This window comes from Symphalangus syndactylus, chromosome 3 (genome assembly GCF_028878055.3).
Source record: "Symphalangus syndactylus isolate Jambi chromosome 3, NHGRI_mSymSyn1-v2.1_pri, whole genome shotgun sequence".
In the NCBI taxonomy this organism is placed as follows: Eukaryota; Metazoa; Chordata; class Mammalia; order Primates; family Hylobatidae; genus Symphalangus; species Symphalangus syndactylus.
Genome location: NC_072425.2, coordinates 67,079,012 through 67,100,042, shown reverse-complemented (window position 1 = coordinate 67,100,042; position 21,031 = coordinate 67,079,012). Strand labels below are relative to the sequence as shown.

Below are 21,031 nucleotides of genomic sequence, written 5' to 3'. Positions count from 1 at the left end.
GTAAATCTAGGTAATTATATTTTATGTCACTGAAGTTTTTTTTTTGGAATTTGGAAATTGGAAAATTATTTTGAAACTTCTTAAACATATTTTATTTATTTATTTACCTTACAAATATAAATAAGCTCTCTGTCCACTGAGGTTGTATAGAGAAATAGGGTTGTTCCCATTAGGGAAAGTGAGATAAGCGAAGTAGATATCTGTAAGACATTCCAGCGATCCCATTTAGCTTTGTTCTGAGGACTAGATTTTTATTTTATCTGTGTCTTTGTGTTTCCCAGTTTTTGTGGCAGAAAATTAAGATTTAACATAGACAGTAAGACTTTGAATAAATAATGCTTGGTTGTATCAAGTAAAAGTTTTTTTTTTTTAATGGAGGTAAAACCATAAATATCAATATATATTTAATAAGTCTTATTTATTAATAACCTTAAGAATATAATTCTGTTATCTTACAGGCTTTTATAGATAATTTTCAGGCAGCTAAACAAGCCTTGGCTGAGGCAACTGTTCAGGCAGCTGGAATGGCTGCTACTGGTGTAAAAGAACTCGCAGGAAGGAGTTCCAGAATGGCACTGGATATTAACATCAAAGCCCCAGTTGTGGTCATCCCGCAGTCTCCAGTTTCTGAAAATGTTTTTGTTGCTGATTTTGGACTAATTACAATGACAAATACCTTTCATATGATAACAGAGAGCCAGAGCTCTCCCCCACCTGTTATTGATTTGATAACAATAAAGCTGAGTGAAATGCGACTATACAGGTAAGCTTTTCACAAGTATATTTGTGTGGAATGCAATATTTTTCTAACTTTTTACGTTAAAGACTTTGATGTCTTGAGTAGTCTGTTTACAGTGAGATTTTATTTTATTAATTATACATAACTTAGTGATTCTCTCTTCCTTAAATATATTTTGGCAAAATCAATTATAGTCTTCGCATTTTAAAAAACCTAGAAAGTGTTTGAAAATTTCTCCTTAGGTAATTAGGAAAACTATAAAATTTATTATCTAAGGAAGTATATTTGTGCTTTTTTGTGGTTCATTATAAATTACATGGCTATGGAAAAAATGAGGAATTTCTAATGTAATATGTTTATTCACTTTGCAAATACGTTATCACCTTATCTTCTCTGTCAGTTGTTGCTGTGGCTCTGATGCTGTGATTTAAACAAACATACAGTAGCATACAACCTTATTCGTTAACCTGTATTCGTTAAGCATAGGGTTAGGAAGTAGGGGGATAACCAAATGTTCAAATAGTTCGCGAGCTTTTATACTGTGTCCTCTGTGTTTCTGTGCTGTTTCTAATCGCCCATCTGAATTTATGCCCTATTTTCCAACTTGGATCCTTCTCTATTTATACTTACCAACTGCCCTCTTCCTTCTTTCTGTCGTTTTTCTTTGGTATAATTCTCTTGCTTGTCTCTTCACCTTGTTTTTATCTCATGTTTTATTTAACTAACTCCCATTCTCTACTTCTCTTTAGCTTCCTATGAGTCTGTCTTTCCCTCCTGTGCTTTCTTCGATCAACTGAATATTTTTAAAGCAGATTTACTGAGACATAATTGACACAGAATAAGTTGCATATCTTTAATGTTATACCATTTTATAAGTTTTGATATGCATACGTTTCTGACAGTTTATGTACAGTTGTATTACTTCTTCCTTAAGTATTAGGTAGAATTTACCAGCAAAGCCATCTGGTCTTAGAGTTTGCTTGTGGGAGATTTTTAAATCACAGTTTTCATTTCTTTAATAAATTTGGGGCTATTCAAGTTATTTTTTCTTGAGTGATCCTCCCTAATTTTTTAAAAGAATTTATCCATTTCATCTAAGTTGTAAAATTTAATGGCATAAAGATTTTCATAATGCTCCTTATTTATTAATATCTGTAATGATGTGTCCTCCCTCATTCCTGATATTTATAATTTCTGCCTTTGTACTGATCAATCTGGTTAGAGATTTATCCGTTTTATTGATCTTAAGAAGCAGTTTTTGGTTTTATTGTTTTTTCTTTTTTTTTGTTTTCTCATTCATTGATTTCTGATTCAATATTTGTTTATTTATTTATTTGTTGTTGTTGTTTTTTTTTTTTTTTTTTTTTTTTTTTTTTGAGATGGAGTCTCACTCTGTCGCCCAGGCTGGAGTGCAGTGGCGCGATCTAGGCTCACTGCAAGCTCCGTCTCCCGGGTTAACGCCATTCTCCTGCCTCAGCCCCTCTGAGTAGCTGGGACTACAGGCACCTGCCACCACGCCCGGCTATTTTTTTTTGTATTTTTTTAGTAGAGACGGGGTTTCGCCGTGGTCTCGATCTCCTGACCTCGTGATCCGCCCGCCTCGGCCTCCCAAAGTGCTGGGATTACAAGCGTGAGCCACCGCGCCCGGCCGATATTTATTATTTCTTTCTGCTTACTTTAGGTTTAATTTTGCTCTTTTTATAAGTTTTTTAGGTGATAGCTAAGATTATTGATTTGAAACATTTCTTCTTTTCTAATATATGACGTTCTATAAATTGGAGTACTTTATAATGTTGTGCTATAAATTTTAAGTTACTCTGTAAGTCTGTGTAGCTCTCTTCTCTCTGGTATTTTATCATATAAACTAGCTACCTTGGTTTCTCTTGGACTCTCAGCTCTTATCTTCTCTACTCTGGGGCTTTCCTGGCCTTCCCCTGGGTCCCCCCTCCCTGTACCATGGCCTGTTAATTATGGTAAAACAATAGTAAACTGGGACAATCGTAGGGCTCACCTCATTTTTTTCCCAACTCTTTGGAATCACTATCCATTTTTGATGTCTTGTGTCTTGAAAACTATTTTTAAGTAAATTTTGTCTGTCTTTTTTTTGGAGGGCAGGGTTGTTTCAAGCAGGAGTGTTAACCCATTCATGTTACTCCATCCTAGATGGAAGGAGAAATTTCTGTCACTTGAGCATTTATTAAGCACCAAATCTATCCCAGGCATTGTGCTAAGAATAAGAAATATAATAGTTAGCAATCTTTATAAGGGATTAATAAATAATCCCTACCTCATTGGGTTGTTGCGGTAGGTACTGTTTAATAAATATAGTGGGCTGGTGCATAAAATGGGATCACATTTTGAAAAGGTTCTAGAAATTAGGTCAAAAGGAGACAAAACTAGAGGTTGGAAGGATAGTTTGGTAACTATTGCAGTAATTCACATAAGAATTATAGGTGACTTAGTCTAAGGTAGGGGAGTGAAGTAGTGGAGAGCTAAACAGAATTTATAGTAACTGATGGTTGAATGGGTGTGGGAGTTAAAGGAGAAGAGAAATTAAAATTCACTTTAGGTTACAGGCTTGGAAATCAGCATTTGATGATGATGCACTTCACTGAGATAAGACAGAACAATGCAGAAAAACCCAGTAGAATAGAGATAGTAATTATTTCTCTAATGAGCAAAGTAGCCTGAAAGTGGTTGCATGACTTCTACATGGAGAGATCTGGAAAGAAATCCAGAAGACAGTGGAATATATGTGCCTAGGTGATGCACATAGGTGATGTTGTTTAGACTTCTAGGTTTAGGAGTTCTTAGTAATAATTTGTGCTAGTCACTGAAGCCGTTGGAATGAGCACAGTCACAAAGAAAGCTTGTAGACTGGGACATATGAGGAAGAATGCTGAGGAATACCAGTATTTAAATAATTGACAGAAAGAGGAACCCTCAAAAGAGACTAAGGAGCAGACAGAGAGATGAGAAACCAGGAAAATGTATTTGAGGCAGCAGTGAGGGTCCTGCTGATATTGTTAACCATGAATTAATAGTATATCATTTTTTTTTCATGCAGTACTTGGTATTTTGTATTTGGAATCCAACAGTCAGTTGGATTGAGACAAAACAATTTTTTGCTAAGCAGGTGTGACCGAAGGTAGCGGAACAGGATTTTAATGATTGAGAATCATGTTGATGGATAATGGGGAGGTGATATGGTTTGGCCATGTCCCCACCCAAATCTCATCTTGAATTGCAGCTCCCATAATTCCCACATGTTGTGGGAGGGACCTGGTGGGAGATAATTGAATCATGAGGGTGGCTCCCCCATGCTGTTCTCATGATAGTTAATAAGTCTCATGAGATCTGATGGTTTTAAAAGGGGAAACCCCTTTCGCTTGGCTCTCATCCTCTTTTTGCCTGCCACTGTGTAAGATGTGCCTCTGTGTCTCCTTTACTTTCCGCCATGCTTGTGAGGAAGGGGTCCAGTTTCAGTTTTCTGCAAATGGCTAGCCAGTTTTCCCAACACTATTTATTAAATAGGGAATCCTTTCCCCGTTGCTTGTTTTTTTCAGGTTTGTCAAAAAATCAGATGGTTGTAGATGCGTGGTGTTATTTCTGAGGCCTCTGTTGTTTTCCGTTGGTCTATATATCCATTTTGGTAACAGTACCATGCTGTTTTGGTTACTGTAGCTTTGTAGTATAGTTTGAAGTCAGGTGGTGTGATGCCTCCAGCTTTGCTCTTTTTGCTTAGGATTGTCTTGGCTATATGGGCCCTTTTTTGGTTCCATATGAAATTTGAAGTAGTTTTTTCTAATTCTGTGAAGAAAGTCAATGGTAACTTGATGTGAATAGCATTGAATCTATAAATTACTTTGGGCAGTATGGCCATTTACTACAATGAGATACCATCTCACACCAGTTAGAATGGCAATCATTAAAAAGCCAGGAAACAACAGATGCTGGAGAGGATGTGGAGGAATAGGAACACTTTTGTGCTGTTGGTGTGAGTGTAAATTAGTGCAACGATTGTGGAAAACAGTCTTTTTTCACAGTTTTTTTTCAAGGATCTAGAACCAGAAATACCATTTGACCCAGCCATCCCATTATTGGGTATATACCCAAGGGATTATGAATCATTCTACTGTAAAGACATGTGCACACATATGTTTATTGCAACACTATTCACAATAGCAAACCCTTGGAACCAACCCAAATGCTCATCAACGACAGACTGGATAAAGAAAATGTGGCACATATACACCATGGAATGCTATGCAGCCATAAAAAAGAATGAGTTCATGTCCTTTGTTGGGACATGGATGAAGCTGGAAACCATCATTCTCAGCAAACTAACATGGGAACAGAAAACCAAATACCACCACATGTTCTCACTCATAAGTGGGAGTTGAACAGTGAGAACATATGGACACAGGAGGGGGAACATCACACACCGGGGCCTGTTGGGGTGGGAGGCAAGGGGAAGGATAGCATTAGGACAAATAATTAATGTATGTGGAGCTTAAAATCTAGATGATGGGTTGATGGGTGCAGCAAACCACCATGGCACATGTATACCAATGTAACAAACCTGCACATTCTGCACATGTATCCCAGAACTAGTATAAAAAGAATTATATTGTGTTTTGTGTTGTAAATAGCTTTTTTCTTAAAAATATGCTGTAAATTTTCCATGTCATTATTTTGAGTGCATAAATTTTTCCAAATATTCCTGTTTTTAGAAAATCTAAATCTGCCTTTTGTTAGAAATTTGATTCTAATATATATATACATTTTTGCTGTTATAAATCACACTATATTGATGATTGATATCTTTATTACATCAGTACTTACGTAATTGTCTACTCATTTCTTTGGGATAATTCATTTCCTGAGGATGAGTTCCTAGAAATAGAATTACTCAGTTATAGAGTGTAGCCAGTTTTTCCGGAAATAATTTTAAAATAATTGATAATTGAAAATGCAGTTGCTGGGCATGTTGGCTCACGCCTGTAAACCCAGCACTTTGGGAGGTTGAGGATGGCAGATTGCTTGAGCTCAGGAGTTTGAGACTAGCCTGGGCAACACGGTGAAACCCCATCTCCACAAAAAATACAAAAATTAGCTGAGTATGGTGGCATATGCCTGTCATCCCAAATACTTATGGGACTGAGGCAGGAGAATCACTTGAGCCTGGAAGATTGAGACTGCAGTGACCTGTGTTAATGCCACTGCATTCCGGCCTGGATGACAAAATGAGACTGTGTTAAAAAAACAAACCAAACCCCAGAAAATGCAGCTTAGTTACAACTTTTTAGAAAGCTGATAAAGAAAAATAGGAATTCATGTTTGTGACTCTGTTCTTTATACATTAATCCAACTTGACTGCAATTTAGCAAATATTTATTCATTATATGGCACATGCCAATCATCTAAGTACTGACAAAAAGCAAAGAATAAGATGAACATAGTTCCTGCCCTCATGAAGCTTTCATTCTAATTGAAAATATAGAGGACATAATAAACTATTAAAATGCAATATATTAAATGCAGTGATGGAAAAAGTATAAGGTACGTGTGGGAGCACGTAGGAAAGGTGTATTTAATCCATATATTGGGTAGTACTGATGAGAAGTTTTTTCAGAAAGTAATCTTTCGACGTAACAGTTTTCTTTCTCATAGTTTGTCTAAAGGACAGAAATTTACTCAAAGATATATAGATGAAGATATAGATATAGATATATAAAATCCAAGTATTTATTGTGGTGAAGAATTGGAAAATATGAAATTTTAATAATAGAAGGTTAATTAAAATACTAGTATAGCCATTTATTCTAATATGGCTATTAAAATTATATATGCATCCTAGCCTACAGAGGATAACTGAAAAAAAGAAAATCTATGTGTGCAGCATTCCCTACGGGGCTTTTAGATTCCTTAACCTATTACCATTAAGCAGAGATTGCAAGCATGCAGACATACGTAAGTTTGGTATCACTCTATCATTCATTCATTAAATGGCTTGGTACCAGGCATTTTGGGAGATCCCTGATGAACTCTCATATTTCTCTCATATTGATTAAATGATTGCCAAAATTCTACAGTCATGGTGTTATACCTTAATTTAAGGATTTGCTGCTAATTAAAATATAAGTACATTATTGAGGAGTAATACTTTGAGATTGTCACTTTGAGGTACAATGGGAGGCTTCTATGGTCACATTGTTACTTGAAGGGGTTCAATTGACCTACTACATTTTTGTTCATTCCTGAGCATCAGTCTTACCTTTATAAGTGCTTGGAAAGGCAAATATAGTTCAATTTAAATTGTATGTATTCAGCTATTTTAACTCATAGAAATAAAAATTTCATATGGTGCTACTTATTTTTTATAAAATAAGGGAATATGTGATATTCTGTTACTTATCTAAATCAGTGAGTTAAAATGTTTTTATAATGGTGTCTTATATAATGTTTGTTTACAAATTACATAGAGATAATTTTTTTTTTTTTTTTGAGACAGAGTTTTACTCTTGTTGCCCAGGCTGGAGAGCAATGGCATGATCTCAGTTCAATGCAACCTCTGCCTTCTGGGTTCAAGTGATTCTCCTGCCTCAGCCTCCCAAGTAGCTGGGATTACAGGGGCGCACCACCACGCCTGGTTACTTTTTGTATTTTTAGTAGAGATGGGATTTCACCATGTTGGCCAGGCTGGTCTCGAACTCCTGACCTCAGGTGATCCACCCGCTTTGGCCTCCCAAAGTGCCGAGATTACAAGCATGAGCCACCACTCCTGGCCTACATAGAGATAATTCTTATTTTAATGGTTTACTATACAACGTAACAACTTATATACTTTTGCACTTTTTACCATATTACAAAATTGTATTTAAAAATACATATTTCTCTTTTTTCCTTTTTTTTTTGGAGACAGGGTCTCGCTCTGTTGACCACGCTGGAGTGCAGGCAGTGGTGCGATCTCAGCTCACTGCAACCTCCACCTCCCAGGTTCAAGCAGTTCTCCTACCTCAGCTTCCTAAGAAGCTGGGACTACAGGCGCATGCCACCACGGCCAGCTAATTTTTGTATTTTTAGTAGAGATGGGGTTTCACCATGTTGGCCAGGCTGGTCTCAAACTCCTGACCTTAAGTGATCTGCCCGCCTCAGCCTCTCAAAGTGCTGGGATTACAGGTATAAGCTACTGTGCCTAGCTCTATTTCTGTATAATGTGGAACACTCAGCTCAGTGTAAGTCACCCAGGTTTTTAGTGGGATAGAACATCACTCAACTCATTTTGACAGATAAAAAAAGAAGCCTGATAGATTTTTTTCCCTTTATACCCAACAAATTATTGATTTCTGCTATTTGCATATAAAAGGATAAATTTAAGTTAATCTTTTTTTAACTACCTGAATGTATATGAAACAATTTAAAAGAACGTTATCTCTACTTATAGATCTCAATTTATTAATGATGCATACCAGGAAGTACTGGATCTACTACTGCCATTAAATCTTGAGGTGGTGGTTGAACGAAATTTATGCTGGGAGTGGTACCAGGAAGTTCCTTGTTTTAATGTAAATGCTCAACTGAAACCTATGGAGGTAACTTTTTTTTGGATACTTACCAATTTTTGTTTTGCTTGTTGAAAAATATTGCTTGGGGACATAAGGCATCATTAGAGTGGAATTTGTATATACATAATCACCTTGGTCAGAATTGAAATAGTGATTATATTAAACTAGAATTCATTTAAAAATGGCCTCAATTTATTCTTTTAACAAATATTACTGGAGATAAAGTGGCAAGGAAGCAATGACATTGTCTCTGACTTCATGGAACTTTCCAGTCTAATGCAGGGGTTGGTGGTGATGGTGATCTGGAAGGTATAGTAGTAGTTAGTAAAAAAGTAATTAGACACATAATTAAAATAGTTATAAATTGTGGTAAATTTAATGAAGGACGCAAATAATAGGCATGGTGCTGTAGTCAATTAGATATATTAATATAGAATTTATTGGAAAGACCTAGGTTAGAAATACTAATTTTGGAGTCACCAGCATATAGATGGCCTTTAAAGCCATGGAAATATATGAAATAATCTATACAAAGGAAGAGAAAGTATTAGAAGAATTCAAAAGTTGAAAATGAAAATGGCAAATGTGTCACCACCTTAGTTTTACTTTCTTATTGGTTGACATTGCTTCAAAGATCTCTCATGGAACTGCCCACAAGTTCATATTTTTTTCCCTTGACTGGATGAAAGTCAAAAGTGTGTCATAGGCTTTGCCGAAGTGATAGCAACATACACTCTGGGAGGTTTCTTTAAGAAACCTACTTACCAAATCCTTCTCCCCACCTCCCAGTTTCCCTTTCTATTTCTTTCTGTAAAAATTTTATTTATTAAGAGAAAACCATCATTTTAGAGATTTCAGACTTTTTTTTTTTTTTTTTTTGAGATGGAGTCTCGCTCTGTCTCCCAGGCTGGAGTGCAGTGGTGCAATCTCAGCTCACTGCAAGCTCCACCTCTGGGGTTCATGCCATTCTCCTACCTCAGCCTCCCGAGTATCTGGGACTACAGGCACCCGCCACCACGCCCAGCTAATTTTTTGTATTTGTAGTGGAGACGGGCTTTCACCATGTTAGCCAGGATGGTCTCGATCTCCTGACCTCGTGATCCACCTCCCTCAGCCTCCCAAAGTGCTGGGATTACAGGTGTGAGCCGTCACGCCTGGCCGAGATTTCAGACTTTTAAGTCAAATGTATATTCAGAGCATAAAACATGATGGCATTATGAAAAATCTTAGTGTGTAAGATCATAATGGCTGCTTTAACTTATAGGGTAGGAGATGGAAGTTATCTTAAGATAAATATTTGAAGTCTATTTGTATTGGAAAGATAACAGAAACTTATAAAACATATAGAAACTTATAAAACATAAATAGTATGTTCCACCCAGCATGCTGGGGCAGTTGCCATCCCACTGGGCCCAGTTATTAGGCATATTTGCGTGGGGCAGCAAAGATACTGCTTTCTCGTGCTCTTCCCCAGGTAGAATCCATACAGAATGTCCTGGTGATGCTGCCGACAATCTGCAAGTGCCCAGCTGCCTTTTGAGGCCAACCCTCTAGGATAAAGTTGGGGCTTCCCTTACTCTGATTCACCTGAGTAGTTGTTTAGCTGCTGTTACAGCTCACCCCAGAGCCCAGATATTTGTTCCCTCCTGGGCCTCGTCTTCTGTGTCAGGGAGTGGCTAGAATTGGTTGTGAAATCATTTTGTCTAATGCATCCAGACCAAGTGGAGCAGCTTGTGATTTCTGACTTGTCAGATTTTCAGTGGTTGCATACACAGCCTGTCCTGACATGTAGATACTGCAGATCAGCAGCCCCGGGATCCTTACAGTTCTTTGAACTTCCTCCACTGAGCTCCTGGCAAAAGTGAAGGAAAAGTGCCGATTAATAATCAGTATTTGAGGTGCATGCGATAGACGGATACTAACTGGAAGACATGGTTTAGAAGTTGTAATATTTAATTTCACCTTATTATATGAACTCTTTTTGCAGTGTCTGTTACATAGTTACAAAATAAGTGTCATGAATAAAAGAATGAAGGAATGAAAGCTTAAAAAAACCCCAAAACATTAGTAGTATGTATAAGGTACACATGGACTTAATTTTAAAACACTAAATTAATGTATCGTCTTTGAAATGCAGTCAAAGAAAGCTTGGTACAAGTAAAACTTGTTAAACATTGTGGGATTCAAATTATCTCCTTGGGGTCGTAACAGCTAAAAATCCTTTTTGTTGTTTTGACAAACTTAGAAGTGAGCCAAACTCAAATATCTTTTTTACATTATTTCTGTTGTGTTAGAGTTCTCCAGAGAGAGAGAGAGAGAGAGTGTGTGTGTGTGTGTCTGTGTGTGTGTGTGTAAAGAGAGGGAAAAGGGAGAGACTTATTTTAAGGAATTGGTGTACATGATTGCGGATGCCACCAAGTTCAAAATCTACAGGGTAGGCCAGCAGGAAGGATACCCAGGGAAGAGGTAGTGCTGGAGCTCGAATCTGAAGGCAGTCTGCTGGCAGAATTCTTGCTTGGAGGAGGTCAGTCTTTTTTTATTGAAGGCCTCCAACTTCAATACAAAACGATTGGATGAGGTCCACCTACATTATGGAGTGTAATCTGATTTACCTAGAGTCTAGAGATTTAAATATTAATTTCATCTAAAAAATATTTTCACAGAAACATTTAATGTTTGACCACGTATGTAGGTACTGTGACTGAGCCAAAGTGACATACAAAATTAACCATCACAGCTATTAAGGCAGATCTTATGCTGTTGATTTGGGACTAAATTTGTAACAGCTAGGATTTGAAATTGGCTTTTTATTTTTTTTTGAGGCGGAGTCTCTGTTGCCCAGGCTGGAGCGCAGTGGTGCGATCTCGGCTCTCTGCAATCTCTGCCTCCCAGGTTCAAACGATTCTGCTTCAGCCACCTGAGTAGCTAGGATTACAGGTGTGCACTATGCCCGGCTAATTTTTGTATTTTCGGTAGAGTCGGGGTTTCACCGTGTTGGCTGGGCTGTTCTCTTAACTCCTGGCCTCAACTGATCTGCCCACCTCGGCCTCCCAGAGTGCTGGGCTTACAGGCGTGACCCATTGCACCTGGCCTGAAATTATTAGCTCTTTGAGTTAGTTCCTAGTTTATGTGTGGACCTAAGCATATTAACCATTTAGCTCAGTGTCTTACAAATATAAATATAAATATCAGGATTGCATTAGCTGGGCATGTTGGTGCATGGTTGTAATCCCAGTTTCTTGGGAGGCTGAGGTCAGAGATTGAGCCCAGGAGTTTGAGGCTGCAGTGAGCTAGGATTGCACCACTGCATGCCAGCCTGGGTGACAGAATGAGACCCATTCACTAACTACCTAACTAACTAAATACATTTCAGGATTATATTCCATATACCTAGGACTTCTTCGAGGTTCACATAAAATAGTTCATATAAAACACATTGTGAACTCTAAAATTTTTGATTAACCAAATGTATCATTTTTTATTATTCTACATTTGTAAAATGAGGTGCTTACTAACCAAAAAAATCCAAAGTAGATAGATAACTACTTAAAGTTCATTTTAAAGGTTTAAAATTACTATATTATTTGGTACATTAATAACAAATAGTTCTTTATTCATAACTTCATTGGTATTAGCACCTAATTTAGTTCTATATTTCACAAGCTACTAAAGAGCACATGGTCATTTAGAAAACTGAATATTCAGTTTGTAAAAATGTCTATTTGGTGTGGTGGAGGATTGAAACAGTCTTTCATTTTTCTCCTCTGAGAATTTTAAATGCAGTTAAATTCTGCAATGAAGTAGCAGTGCTAAAAAGAGCAAATCTTTTTTTTTTTTTAACAGTTCATTCTTAGTCAAGAAGATATAACAACTATTTTTAAAACATTGCATGGCAATATATGGTATGAAAAAGATGGTAGTGCATCACCTGCTGTAACAAAAGACCAATACAGTGCTGCTAGTGGAGTTACTACTAATGCTTCACACCATTCAGGAGGTATGTTTTTAACTTCAAATTTCTTTCTGCTTTCCTCTCTTTGTCTCTTTTTTCTTCTGTCTTCTTCCCTCCCCTTCCTTCTATCTTTTCCCTCCTTCCTCTCCTCTTTCTCCCTCCTTCTTTCTTTCCTTCTTTTTCTTTAGCTTGGGCAAAATAAGATTTGTAAATCTCTTTCTAATCAGTAATTCCATTCAGACATCTCTAAATTGTCTGTGTTATTAGTCATTGTGTTGATTTTTTTTCTTTGAATGAAAGTTCCTAGTCCTGTTGTTAACAAAATTCCTGAATATATATTCATGTTTTCCTGACTTCCTTGTAGTCCTCATTTTCCATTTTTCTCCCCTTCTCCCATCTTCTCCCTATCCCTAGTATGGCATACATCCCAAACGAATCTTTTATATTGATATTAGGAATATCAAAGTATTAGAGGTGCAAAGAGAGGATGATTGTTAGTAGATGGTGGAGTTTAACAAATATTTGGGAGATGGATGGAACGGAGTAGAAGGAAGCAGAACTTAGAAAGAGGCTTCATCTAATGTTGGATCCAGTGTGCTCTGTGGAATGTGGCTGGTTTCTGAGTTCAGCACCAGCGCATACAGAGGGTCAGTTAGTGCTGGGATGATGTTGCTGCGTAAGCATAAAGTTCTTACTCTGGCCTTATAGGGGATCCTCAGACCTACCTACCTCAAAATGAAACCTACTAGTTCACAAGACTCACCTTTGCAAAGCCCTGAGGTGTTACACAGCATTTTTACTCAGGGAGAATCCTAACAGAAAACCAGCTTTACATTTGCAGCATTGTAGGAAACACCACCCTTACTAGCTGGAATAATCAAACCAGTCCTTTATTGTTAAATATGAATGGTCAGATATGAAGAAAATTATAAAAGCCCCAAGCATGAATGAAACTAAGATAAATTATTAGTGTTTTCTGAAGGAAACAGATAATTGAAGTGACAGAAAAGGAAGCAGACAAACAAAAAACAAACTCTGACATTCTAAGAGGATTTTGAGTAGATAATACAAGAAATGGATCCCACCAGCACCACCACCTCACCCAGGATAGGAGAGTTGCTGGAAATCCAAATATTATTGCTGAAAATTTGAAACAAAAACACTGAACATGTAATTAGAAGTATTTTTTTTTTTAATTGTAATGAGTGTTTCTTCCTTTTTTTTTTTTTTTTTTTTTTTTTTATTATACTTTAGGGTTTTAGGGTACATGTGCACAATGTGCAGGTTTGTTACATATGTATCCATGTGCCATGTTGATTTCCTGCACCCATTAACTCGTCATTTAGCATTAGGTGTATCTCCTAATGCTGTCCCTCCCCCCTCCCCCCACCCCACAACAGTCCCAGGAGCGTGATGTTCCCCTTCCTGTGTCTATGAGTTCTCATTGTTCAATTCCCACCTATGAGTGAGAACATGCGGTGTTTGGTTTTTTGTCCTTGCGATAGTTTACTGAGAATGATGTTTTCCAGTTTCATCCATGTCCCTACAAAGGACACGAACTCATCATTTTTTATGGCTGCATAGTATTCCATGGTGTATATGTGCCACATTTTCTTAATCCAGTCTATCGTTGTTGGACATTTGGGTTGGTTCCAAGTCTTTGCTATTGTGAATAGTGCCGCAATAAACATACGTGTGCATGTGTCTTTATAGCAGCATGATTTATAGTCCTTTGGGTATATACCCAGTAATGGGATGGCTGGGTCAAATGGTATTTCTAGTTCTAGATCCCTGAGGAATCGCCACACTGACTTCCACAATGGTTGAACTAGTTTACAGTCCCACCAACAGTGTAAAAGTGTTCCTATTTCTCCACATCCTCTCCAGCACCTGTTGTTTCCTGATTTTTTAATGATGGCCATTCTAACTGGTGTAAGATGGTATCTCATTGTGGCTTTGATTTGCATTTCTCTGATGGCCAGTGATGATGAGCATTTCTTCATGTGTTTTTTGGCTGCATAAATGTCTTCTTTTGAGAAGTGTCTGTTCATGTCCTCTGCCCACTTTTTAATGGAGTTGTTTGTTTTTTTCTTGTAAATTTGTTTGAGTTCATTGTAGATTCTGGATATTAGCCCTTTGTCAGATGAGTAGGTTGCAAAAATTTTCTCCCATTCTGTAGGTTGTCTGTTCACTCTGATGATAGTTTCTTTTGCTGTGCAGAAGCTCTTTAGTTTAATGAGATCCCATTTGTCGATTTTGGCTTTTGTTGCCATTGCTTTTGGTGTTTTAGACATGAAGTCCTTGCCCACGCCTATGTCCTGAATGGTATTGCCTAGGTTTTCTTGTAGGATTTTAATGGTTTTAGGTCTAACATATAAGTCTTTAATCCATCTTGAATTAATTTTTGTATAAGGTGTAAGGAAGGGATCCAGTTTCAGCTTTCTACATATGGCTAGCCAGATTTCCCAGCACCATTTATTAAATAGGGAATCCTTTCCCCATTTCTTGTTTTTGTCAGGTTTGTCAAAGATCAGATAGTTGTAGATATGCGGCATCATTTCTGAGGGCTCTGTTCTGTTCCATTGATCTATGTCTCTGTTGTGGTACCAATACCATGCTGTTTTGGCTACTGTAGCCTTGTAGTATAGTTTAAAGTCAGGTAGCGTGATGCCTCCAGCTTTGTTCTTTTGGCTTAGGATTGACTTGGCAATGCGGGCTCTTTTTTGGTTCCATATGAACTTTAAAGTAGTTTTTTCCAATTCTGTGAAGAAAGTCATTGGTAGCTTGATGGGGATGGCATTGAATCTATAAATTACCTTGGGCAGTATGGCCATTTTCACGATATTGATTCTTCCAACCCATGAGCATGGAATGTTCTTCCATTTGTTTGTATCCTCTTTTATTTCATTGAGCAGTGGTTTGTAGTTCTCCTTGAAGAGGTCCTTCACATCCCTTGTAAGTTGGATTCCTAGGTATTTTATTCTCTTTGAAGCAATTGTGAATGGGAGTTCACTCATGATTTGGCTCTCTGTTTGTCTGTGATTGGTGTACAAGAATGCTTGTGATTTTTGTACATTAATTTTGTATCCTGAGACTTTGCTGAAGTTGCTAATCAGCTTAAGGAGATTTTGAGCTGAGACAATGGGGTTTTCTAGATATACAATCATATCATCTGCAAACAGGGACAATTTGGCTTCCTCTTTTCCTAATTGAATACCCTTTATTTCCTTCTCCTGCCTGATTGCTCTGGCCAGAACTTCCAGCACTATGTTGAATAGGAGCGGTGAGAGAGGGCATCCCTGCCTTGTGCCAGTTTTCAGAGGGAATGCTTCCAGTTTTTGCCCATTCAGTATGATATTGGCTGTGGGTTTGTCATAGATAGCTCTTATTATTTTGAGATACGTCCCATCAATACCTAATTTATTGAGAGTTTTTAGCATGAAGGGTTGTTGAATTTTGTCAAAGGCCTTTTCTGCATCTATTGAGATAATCATGTGGTTTTTGTCTTTGGTTCTGTTTATATGCTGGATTACATTTATTGATTTTCGTATGTTGAACCAGCCTTGCATCCCAGGGATGAAGCCCACTTGATCATGGCGGATAAGCTTTTTGATGTGCTGCTGGATTCGAAATTGACACCCTAACATCACAATTAAAAGAACTAGAAAAGCAAGAGCAAACACATTCAAAAGCTAGCAGAAGGCTAGAAATAACTAAAATCAGAGCAGAACTGAAAGAAATAGAGACACAACAAACCCTTCAAAAAATTAATGAATCCAGGAGCTGGTTTTTTGAAAAGATCAACAAAATTGATGGACCGCTAGCAAGACTAATAAAGAAGAAAAGAGAGAAGAAACAAATAGATGCAATAAAAAACGAAAAAGGGGATATCACCACCGATCCCACAGAAATACAATCTACCATCAGAGAATACTACAAACACCTCTATGCAAATAAACTAGAAAATCTAGAAGAAATGGATAAATTCCTCGACAAATACACCCTCTCAAGACTAAACCAGGAAGAAGTTGAATCTCTGAATAGACCAATAACAGGTTCTGAAATTGTGGCAATAATCAATAGCTTACCAACCAAAAAGAGTCCAGGACCTGATGGATTCACAGCTGAATTCTACCAGAGGTACAAGGAGGAACTGGTACCATTCCTTGTGAAACTATTCCAATCGATAGAAAAAGAGGGAATCCTCCCTAACACATTTTACGAAGCCAGCATTGTCCTGATACCAAAACCTGGCAGAGACATAACCAAAAAAGAGAATTTCAGACCAATATCCTTGATGAACATTGATGCAAAAATCCTCAATAAAATAATTAGAAGTATTGAGTTGGAATATTTGGTTGAGGCAATCTCCCATGACAGAGAAGAAAAAAGCACAGGGATGGAAAATGTGATAAAACTTAAGAGTGATGTTTTAGTTCAGAAGGTCCAATTCCAGAATGAGTGTTACAGAAGAAATAATTGAGGAAATGGAAGGCAATTCTTTAAAGAAGTATAGTACTCTCCTTTTACCTGCAGGGAATATGTTCCAAGACCCCAGTCGACACCTGAAACTTTGGGTGTTACCAAACCTATGTTTGGATAGTACCCAAACTATATTTTTTCCTATACATACATAGGTATCATAAAGTTGAATTTATAAATTAGGCACAGTAAGAGTTGAACAACTAATAAAATAGAACAATTATAACAATATACTGTCATAAAAGTTACGTGAATGTGGCCTGTCTCTCAAAGTATCATAATATTTTCAGACCCCAGTTGACCTGACCACAGGTAATTGAAAGTGCAGGTAAGGGTGAGCTGCTGTAAACTGTCCAGACCTAAGTAAATATTGAAGGAAGCTCTTAGCTATAATGAATCTATTGAGTTTCCAGCAGATTGGGTAAACTAAGATTCCACATGCAAACACATTTTCATGAGATGTCAGAATGGTAAAGCTAAGATTTTCTGAAGTTTCAGAAAAAAAACAGGCTGCCTGTCAGGGACTTAGAAAAAAATGATTGCATGATTGATTTTTGTTGCTTTTTATTTATCATCAGTAAAACATGATGGAATAGAATTCCTGGATGGTAGAAGACAATGGAAGAATCTATTCAGAATTCTAAGGAAAGTGGTTTTTGAAGCTCAGATTCTATACACAGCCAAGCCATCACCCAAAATGTGAAGAAAATAATTCTCAGATTTCCTGTGACTCAGTTTTCTTAGACTTCTTCATACCCATTCATAAAAGAAATTAGTTTGAAAATGTATTTCAGAAAGTCAGGAAATCTAGGAAACAGGAAAATATGGGGTTAAAAAAACCTAGGCCTACCCAGGAGTACATTGAAAAGGAATCTCCAAATTATCTATGTGAATAGGCTAGAAATTAATTGGCTTTCATTAAAAAGTAAATGAGAATGCTTTAAGGAAAGAAAAAAGCCACGTGGAAGAATGTCCTATAGAAGAAAAATAGCATGAATTCCACATAGTATGTAGGATACAGAGTTAGCTATCTTATATAACTGATATAGACAGGAAAGTGTTTTCTGTTGTTAAGAAATTTCTATACCATGTTGCAGAAGTGAAGTGGACTAAATTTTGCATAATTTTGAGCCATCGTTAGAATGTGAGAAGAGAACCTCTTATTTTTGAGAGATGCACTCATTGTGACAGTGTAGCAGCAGAGGCAGTATTACTGTAAGTCTCATCATTGAAAAATACTACATGGTCAAATGGTATTTCTAGTTCTAGATATAGCAGCATGATTTATAGTCCAAGGACTATAAATCATGCTGCTATAAAGACACATGCACACGTATGTTTATTGCGGCACTATTCACAATAGCAAAGACTTGGAACCAACCCAAATGTCCAATGATAGACTGGATTAAGAAAATGTGGCATATATACGCCATGGAATACTATGCAGCCATAAAAAATGATGAGTTCATGTCCTTGTAAGGACATGGATGAAACTGGAAACCATCATTCTCAGTAAACTATCGCAAGGACAAAAAACCAAACACCGCATGTTCTCACTCATAGGTGGGAATTGAGCAGTGAGAACTTATGGACACAGGAAGGGGAACATCACACTCCGGGGACTGTTGTGGGGTGGGGGGAAGGGGGAAGGACAGCATTAGGAGATATACCTAATGCTAAATGACCAGTTAATGGGTGCAGCAAACCAACATGGCACATGGATACATATGTAACAAACCTGCACATTGTGCACATGTACCCTAAAACCTAAAGTATAATAATAAAATGAAAAAAAAAAATACAACAATGGAAGAAAAAAAAAAAGAAAAATACTACATGGTCATAGTTAAACAACACACGGAATACTTCTTATGTAAATAAAAAAGTAAATATTATGAACTGTGATAACTTAGAAGTAAAGACATTACTAACCAAAGCTGTAAAGAGGAAGATGGATCAGAGGAAACAAATAGTAAGGGCTTAAAGAGTGAGATACAATGTCTGCAATTGATGTAACAAGAAATAGATGTTTGAATATGTTATTTTAATCGTTTTCTTCTGGAAATTTTTACACATATACCAAAGTAGAAGGAATGAGGTAATGAACCCACATGTACTCATCACCCACTTTCATAATTTTTTTTTTTTTTTTTGAGACAGAGTCTCTCTCTGTCGCCCAGGCTGGAGTGTTGTGGCGCAATCTCAGCTACTGCAAGCTCTGCCTCCCAGGTTCATGCCATTCTCCTGCCTCAGCCTCCCGAGTAGCTGGGACTACAGGCGCCCCCCACCACGCACAGCTACTTTTTTGTATTTTTAGTAGAGACGGGGTTTCACTGTGTTACCCAGGATGGTCTCGATCTCCTGACCTCGTGATCCGCCCACCTCAGTCTCCCAAAGTGCTGGGATTACAGGCGCCCGCCACCACGCCCAGCTACTTTTTTGTATTTTTAGTAGAGACAGGGTTTCACTGTGTTACCCCGGATGGTCTCGATCTCCTGACCTCATGATCCCCCCACCTTGGTCTCCCAAAGTGCTGGGATTACAGGCATGAGCCACCATGCCTGGCCCACTTTCACTAATTAATATCATGTGGCTACTTTGTTACTGCCCGCACTCTGCTCTTCCCGCTTCTTCCTCAAGCCCATAAGATTATTTTAAAGCAAATCCCAGATACTATACCATTAATTGCTATTTTTCCATAAGCAATAAGGACATTACTTTTTAAATATAGTAACATCATCACCCTAAAAATTAGCAATGCTTCCTTAAGACCATGAAAATATCCAGTTAGGGTTCATCTTTCTCCTGAATGTCTCATTACAAGGTTTGTTTTTTTTTTTTTAAATAATGATAAAAGTGTCAGTTCACAAAGAAGATGCAACAATCCTAAATGTGTATATACCTAATAACAGAACTTTGAAATATATGCAGCAAAATTGACAGAACTAAAGAAGAAAATACACATATACAGAGTCATAGTTGGGGATTTGAACACACCACTCTTGGTAAATGATAAGATATGGACAAAAAAATCAGAAAGAATATAGAAGATTTGAATACAATCAACAAACTTGACATAATTAATATAATATAATGTTACCATCAGTTGCAGAATACATTTTTGTTTTTAAGCAGTTCCTGGAATGTTTACAAAGATGCATCATTTTGTGGACCATTAAATTTTCTGACCACATTGGATTAAATTAGAAGGTAGTAACAATAGGATGTGAAAAAGCTTGAACAATTTCTAAATAACCCATAGATCAAAAAGAAATGAAAAGGAAAATTAAGAAGTTGTTTGAACTGAATGATCATGAAAATAAAATATATCAGAATTTGTGGAATGCAACGTGATTGAAATTAGAATGGTAGAGAGGTTGGGGATTGGCTAGCAAGTGTTAAGAGGGAACTTTCTGGAGGGATGTAAGTGTTCAGTATCTTAATTGAAGTAGTGATTACATGGGAATATACACTTACCAAATTTCATCAAATAGTTCATATAAGATACATGTATTTCATTGTATGTAAATTTTTATCACAATTGAAAATACATTACCTGGCATAATGGTACTTTTCTTTGAAGTTAGATATAATGAGAATTAGAAAGTGCTGCTTTTTCATTTTAAGCTCATTTAATATGTGCGTATAATGCCTTGATTCAAAATTTAAATGTAGAAAACAAATTTTGAATTCTTCTGATTAGTAGAAAAATTTTTTAAATGTCTCTTGGTTTTAGTTTTTTAAAGTAAAATTTGAATACTGAATTATGTGCCAGGTACTGTAGTATGCATTTTACATGTGCTATTTTACTTAATCTCCAAACATATTCAGTGATTAGTTCTGTTTTTCCTTGGAACAGAAGTAGAAACAGAAGCATCAAGAGGAAACAGAAACACCAAGTGTTCAATTAATATTCCCAAATTATTATGGAAAGAGTCCTAAGCCAGAAGTTACTGAGTTTTACATCTGAATTTTCTAATATTTTATTTTCTTGAATGTCATTTTACTATGCCTGTTTAATAATTCTATTAAATCTATTTCAAGGGTATTTTAATGAGCTACTTTTCATGATATTTTCTTTTATTAAATAACTTTAATTTTTTCAAGGAGCAACTGTGGTGACAGCTGCTGTGGTAGAAGTACATTCACATGCCTCACTAGTTAAGACAACACTAAACATGAGCTTCAAAACTGATTATCTCACCATGGTGCTGTATAGTCCAGGTCCTAAACAAGTAAGTCCAGGAAGAAAAGAAAATGTATTTTCACATGTGAAATTTGCATAGATAG

The 21,031-nt window shown here is 36.9% G+C and overlaps 1 protein-coding gene across 5 annotated transcripts in view; it reads left to right on the top strand.

The window, feature by feature from the left end:
• VPS13A (vacuolar protein sorting 13 homolog A) overlaps positions 1-21,031 on the top strand; it is a 264,964-nt gene that overhangs the window by 136,371 nt on the left and 107,562 nt on the right. For all 5 annotated transcript variants that reach the window (XM_055272202.2, XM_055272201.2, XM_063636975.1 and 2 more), the window contains 4 exons: positions 459-763; positions 8,187-8,334; positions 12,151-12,304; positions 20,849-20,976. In XM_055272202.2, coding sequence (XP_055128177.1) covers positions 459-763; positions 8,187-8,334; positions 12,151-12,304; positions 20,849-20,976 — 735 coding nt within the window. The remainder of the gene's footprint in view (positions 1-458; positions 764-8,186; positions 8,335-12,150; positions 12,305-20,848; positions 20,977-21,031) is intronic.